Raw genomic sequence first — 4,901 nt, forward strand, 5'->3', positions numbered from 1 at the left:
ACATTTTTTATACATCATGGTTCCTCCAATTGATTGAAAAATTAAGAGAGTGAGTGTTAAAAATAATGTTAAAAAAATTGTTCATGACACTTCTTATTAAATAATATTATTAAAAAATTATAAATGAGTAAGAAGAAAATTGAAATTCTCCATTATGAATGCTCTAATGTCTTCGGTGCGACGGTGTCGTTGCTATCTAACTCCAACCCAATTCATGTAAACTTTTCATTTATTCAAGAATAAAGGTGAAAGGGGCTTAGCAATGCTATGTTATTGCAGGCAGAAAGCTAAATTTGTAGTTTTGTGATGTTATTAGATGATAATGAAACTCCCTTTTGTCAAAATATGAAGCAATTTTCACATTGTCGACGGTTTGACAAGAAAAAGAAAGGCTTTAAAACTTTATTTTCCAAATTAACAAAAAAAAGTGAAAGGAAATAGAAAAATTAGGTGGTCCCAAACAGTAAAAGACCTGTTTCAAGACTATGCTGACTAAAACTAAAACAGCCATCTCTTGTACTAATTTTCTTCTTCTATAACCCTTTTCTCTCTATAATCATTAGTTTAGAGAAGACCGCCATCAATTGTGTTTTTCTTCTTTTTATTTTTTTTCCATTGTCAAAAGGTTTGGCTCATGAAATGACTAATGAAGTATCAAACACACCATGACCCGTATCTACCATATAACTAATTAATATGACTTTTTATTATAGGAAAAAAAAACTAATTAATATGACTTTATTGAAATATTCCCTCAGTTTGATTTTCATTAGCTCTAGTCTTCCTCCACTTGGAGTTTGGAAATTAAGTTTTACAGTTACTATGGAAAGAAAGACTAATAATATTCTAATTAATTAGTACATATAATTCATATAAATTAACTAACATACATAATAATGATAAATTATTCATATAAATTAATTTCATGTCCAAAGAGGCTCCCAAGCAGACCCAAAATTGTTGTCCTCTAAAAAGCAACTCATATCAACATGAGGTTGGGGCTGATTAATCATCATGTCATGGTCTGGTGATGACTGAGTACTCATTTCCATGCAAATTAGTGCCACTAAATTTGCTTGTTGGCAATGCATGTTCACTAGCTCAGCTTGTGCTTTGGCTAGCTGTGTTTGTAACTCACTAACTTGTTTTTGAAGTTGACATATTGCACCTGCACACCCATAAACTGGGTCCCTTATCCTAGCATTTGCTTCATAAACCATGCTGCTTACTGCATCTGCTCTCTGAGGTTCAGGTAGTTCCTGAAAAATTAATGGAATTTTATTTTTGTTATTTACTAACTAAAACTCTTAATTACAAATTAAGCCATGATTTGAAAATGGACAAAACTTATGTGCATTTGTTTAGGTACTTTTCGTACTATTTTTCACTTATTATAACTACCAAGATTTTCTCTAAATTTATTATAACTATAAATAAAATGTACTATAAGTTAGGAAGAATACGAAGACTAAAGATATGCACTCAAGTTTTTCACTTTGGAAACTTGGTACTTCATGCCCCATTGACCATAATCGTTAGACATAATGAAAAGATTCCAAAATGTGGGCACCTAATTATTTTTGACTTGTGATAAGATATAGTGGTTACACTATGGCCAGGGGGACTAAAGAGAGAAAGAAATTAAGATAAACAAGCAATATGCAAAATGTTATTTTGACTTGTCCATAGCTTTTATTTTTTTCATGTAAAAGATAAAAAGTTAGTGGTTGGTTGATGTAGAATGTAAAGAAGAGAGAATTATGCATAGCTTTGATGTGTTAGGAAGTTAGAAAACAACACATCATGCATGCCCATCAATTAGGTATGCTCCTTTTGTTATCTTTTCCATCCACTTTTTGACCAAAACCCATGATTTTGTTCCCCTAAAACTGTTATGAGACAATTCAACTAATTTTTTGTTGTTTTTCAAGAGAATGTCATGCCTCGAAGGTGTGAATGAACTGGTCATAGTCACAAACAAGGCAACAACAATAGAATCGCACCAATTTGTTTTAAGATCATACATATAAATGTCCAATATGTTGAAAAAAAATATTTTAGTAATGTGCAAATTGGTTTGTAACATGATGATTTTTTCTTGTTGGTGAATTATGAATGTATGTTACCTGCAAGAACTTAATGATGTTGCTAGCTCCAAAGACTCTATGAGCAATGGTGAACTTGAGTGGATCAGTTGGAGGAAAATACGGAGCTAACACACACTTTTCAACACACCTGCGACGGAGAATCTTGCAGGCAGCACAAGGGCTAACAATAATTGGTGGTGGAGGAGATGGTGGTTGAGGAGCGGCCGAGGGAGGAGAATATTGAGAAGCTGGTGAAGGGAAAGGTGTGGGAGATTGTAAAGGAGGTGAAGAAGATGAAGATGGTGTAGTAGAGTTTGATAGCATGGTGTGAATGGGAACATGAATTGGGATTGGTAGATGAGGAGGAGAAGTAGTGGTTTTCATTTTGTGTTCCATTGTGTTATGTGAGAAACAGAGGAAAACAGAGAGGTTAATATTATTAATTCAATGGATACTTTTTCTCTTGCTTTGTAACATGGTATGGAAACTAAAGGATGAGTTTGGCTATATATATAGACCAAAAGGGAAGCATGTTGGGTCAGAGTTGGTGACTTCATCTCAACGTATTATGGAAGCAATGATGACGATGTATTTTGATAAAGCCGTATAAAATATCATGATTAGATACAAAAAAAAAGTTTTGTTTATTTAAATTTAAACACGGTGACACACTTGCTATAGATAATTAGAACACTTAGGTATGTGCTTAGAAATTCTAGTACAAATTGGAGTGTATGTTCTTTTGGTCTTACTCCTAGAATTTTAGAAAATGAACTTACATAATCTAAAATTCAATTTAGATTAGAAATAAATAAAGGGAATATCCTCTCCATTTCCTACGATAAATGACAATGTCCATTACTTTTTTTTTTTTATAAAAACAAAACGATATTCGTTCATTTAAGTTGATAGAATACATCAGAGACAATAACATGATCAATATCACTAAAAACTTAAAGGGTGAATCTGCGAACAAACTCACAACACCCAAGTTAATAGCATACAATGACAAAATGCCTACAAATAATATGATAAAATATAAATCATCGGAATACTCATGCTTCTGAATCTGCAACGTTGACGCCCAAATCATTGATTGAATTTGTGATTGTCTGAAGCTGATATTTCAATATGAACCAAACGAACATCGCACAACAAAAGATGCGAAACCAAACAACACCGCACAAAACGACGAACAACACAACATCGCACTAAGAAGACGAAATCACGAAAAAAATACGAAAGAAAAAACTTGATGTATGAGGAAATCACTTATTTAGATTGAAAGAAAGGGAAAAAAAGATGCAGATGGGTGATTCTTGGTCAAAAATTGACCTAAAATCACTCTTCTCGATGAGTGAAAGAGGAAGAAAACTCAGAGAGAAGGTGAAGTTTCTCTCACTAAAAAATTAGGGCCGACTTATTGATAATCTACTAATTTAATCTTTTGACAATGTTCATTACTATAATTTTGGTGTAAATACATGATATTAATGCACACATTTTTATAATATGTGACATTAATTTAATATTTATACAACAAAACCATAGTAATGGACTTTGCCATTTATCGTAGAAAATGGAAAGGATCTAAATTCTAACAAGTGATGGCACTTATTAATGAATTATAAAAGAAATATTGCCTTGAAAATTGTGTGTTATACTTTTTGAAAATTGAAAAAAATGTTCTTTTCAATGCAAATTTTATCTTTTCTTTCTACTTTTAGTGACTTAATCAGTGTCCTAAGAGCACCGGTTAACAAGACTCAAAACTAAATATTGTTATAATTAAGATTCAAATTTGACTTCTTTCGAACGATTCATACTTAATTAGAGTCCAATAATCCAACAAACTCAATCACTTGGTAAGAGATATAAACCCTTTAAATAATTGGACCTCAAATGGGAGAATACTTCATGCACAAAAAAAAAAGTTAGAGAAGTGTTAACAACATACTATCTAACATACACTTTTAACACATCCTCTTTTATTAAAAAGTGTTTGTTAGGGAGTGTATTGCTATCCTTATTTAGATATTTATTGATTACTACCGAAAAGACGGACGTGCCCGTCTTTCCGCTCTTTTTATTGGGTTAACGTTTAAAAATTATGAATGTTGTTTTTTTTATGAAATTTTGGTTTTAATTAAAACTAAAAATATAATTGTTTGTTACTTTCAAGTTATAACAAACCAAACTAACCATGATTATCTATTTCAATGACACCAACAATATAACAAAAAATATAATCAAATATTTTTTTTTTAATGACACCAACAACAATCTTTATTATAGAAAAAGTTGTCTAAGGGTATACTTGGGATAATGAAAAAGTAAGTATAAATAATAATATACTCATTTAGTTTGTTACACTTTTTAAATGATAAAGAAAAAAACTAAACACGCACGCGCGCGCGCGCACACACACAAACAAACACACATACATATATATATATATATATATATATATATGTATATATATATATATATATATATATATTCATATCGTGTTTGTTATATTTTTTTAATATTCAAATTTATTTTTATCTATTTGTTGCACGTGTTATTTATATTGAAAATTAATGACATTTCTGAAAAGAGTTAAAACCTGCCAAAACAGGCGAAAGAGTTTGTTTTCTTTATATATAATATAGATGAAAATAGATAAATGATATTTGTACAACCATTTTTTTTACAATTTTTGTGACAATTTTCTCTTTCATATTCAAATTATGTTTATACTTTATACTTTTTTTCTCTATTGCTTTGACTTTTGTGTCAATATCTCATTTTCTTTCCAAAAGTTGTTATTAA

The 4,901-nt window shown here is 30.5% G+C and overlaps 1 protein-coding gene across 1 annotated transcript; it reads right to left on the minus strand.

Moving 5' to 3' along the window:
• Nucleotides 1-733: 733 nt before the first annotated feature.
• On the minus strand, nt 734-2,569 carry LOC146958086 (LOB domain-containing protein 1-like). The gene is made up of 2 exons (XM_085741216.1): nt 2,127-2,569; nt 734-1,259 (listed from the first exon to the last, which is right to left on the minus strand). The coding sequence occupies exons 1-2, from the start codon at nt 2,481-2,483 to the stop codon at nt 924-926; spliced, it is 693 nt and encodes a 230-aa protein (XP_085597342.1). The 5' UTR covers nt 2,484-2,569; the 3' UTR covers nt 734-923.
• Between the last annotated feature and the right edge of the window lie 2,332 nt (nt 2,570-4,901).

The sequence above is a fragment of the Medicago sativa genome, chromosome 1, assembly GCF_051527215.1.
Source record: "Medicago sativa cultivar Bolivia chromosome 1, Bolivia_mono, whole genome shotgun sequence".
Lineage (NCBI taxonomy): Eukaryota > Viridiplantae > Streptophyta > Magnoliopsida > Fabales > Fabaceae > Medicago > Medicago sativa.

Bases quoted from the DNA above. Each gene is read 5' to 3' on its own strand.
- LOC146958086 (XM_085741216.1), bottom strand. From the start codon at position 2,483: ATGGAACACAAAATGAAAACCACTACTTCTCCTCCTCATCTACCAATC. The intron at 1,260-2,126 runs GTAACATACATT...TTAATTTTTCAG, and splicing joins ACATCATTAAGTTCTTGCAG to GAACTACCTGAACCTCAGAG.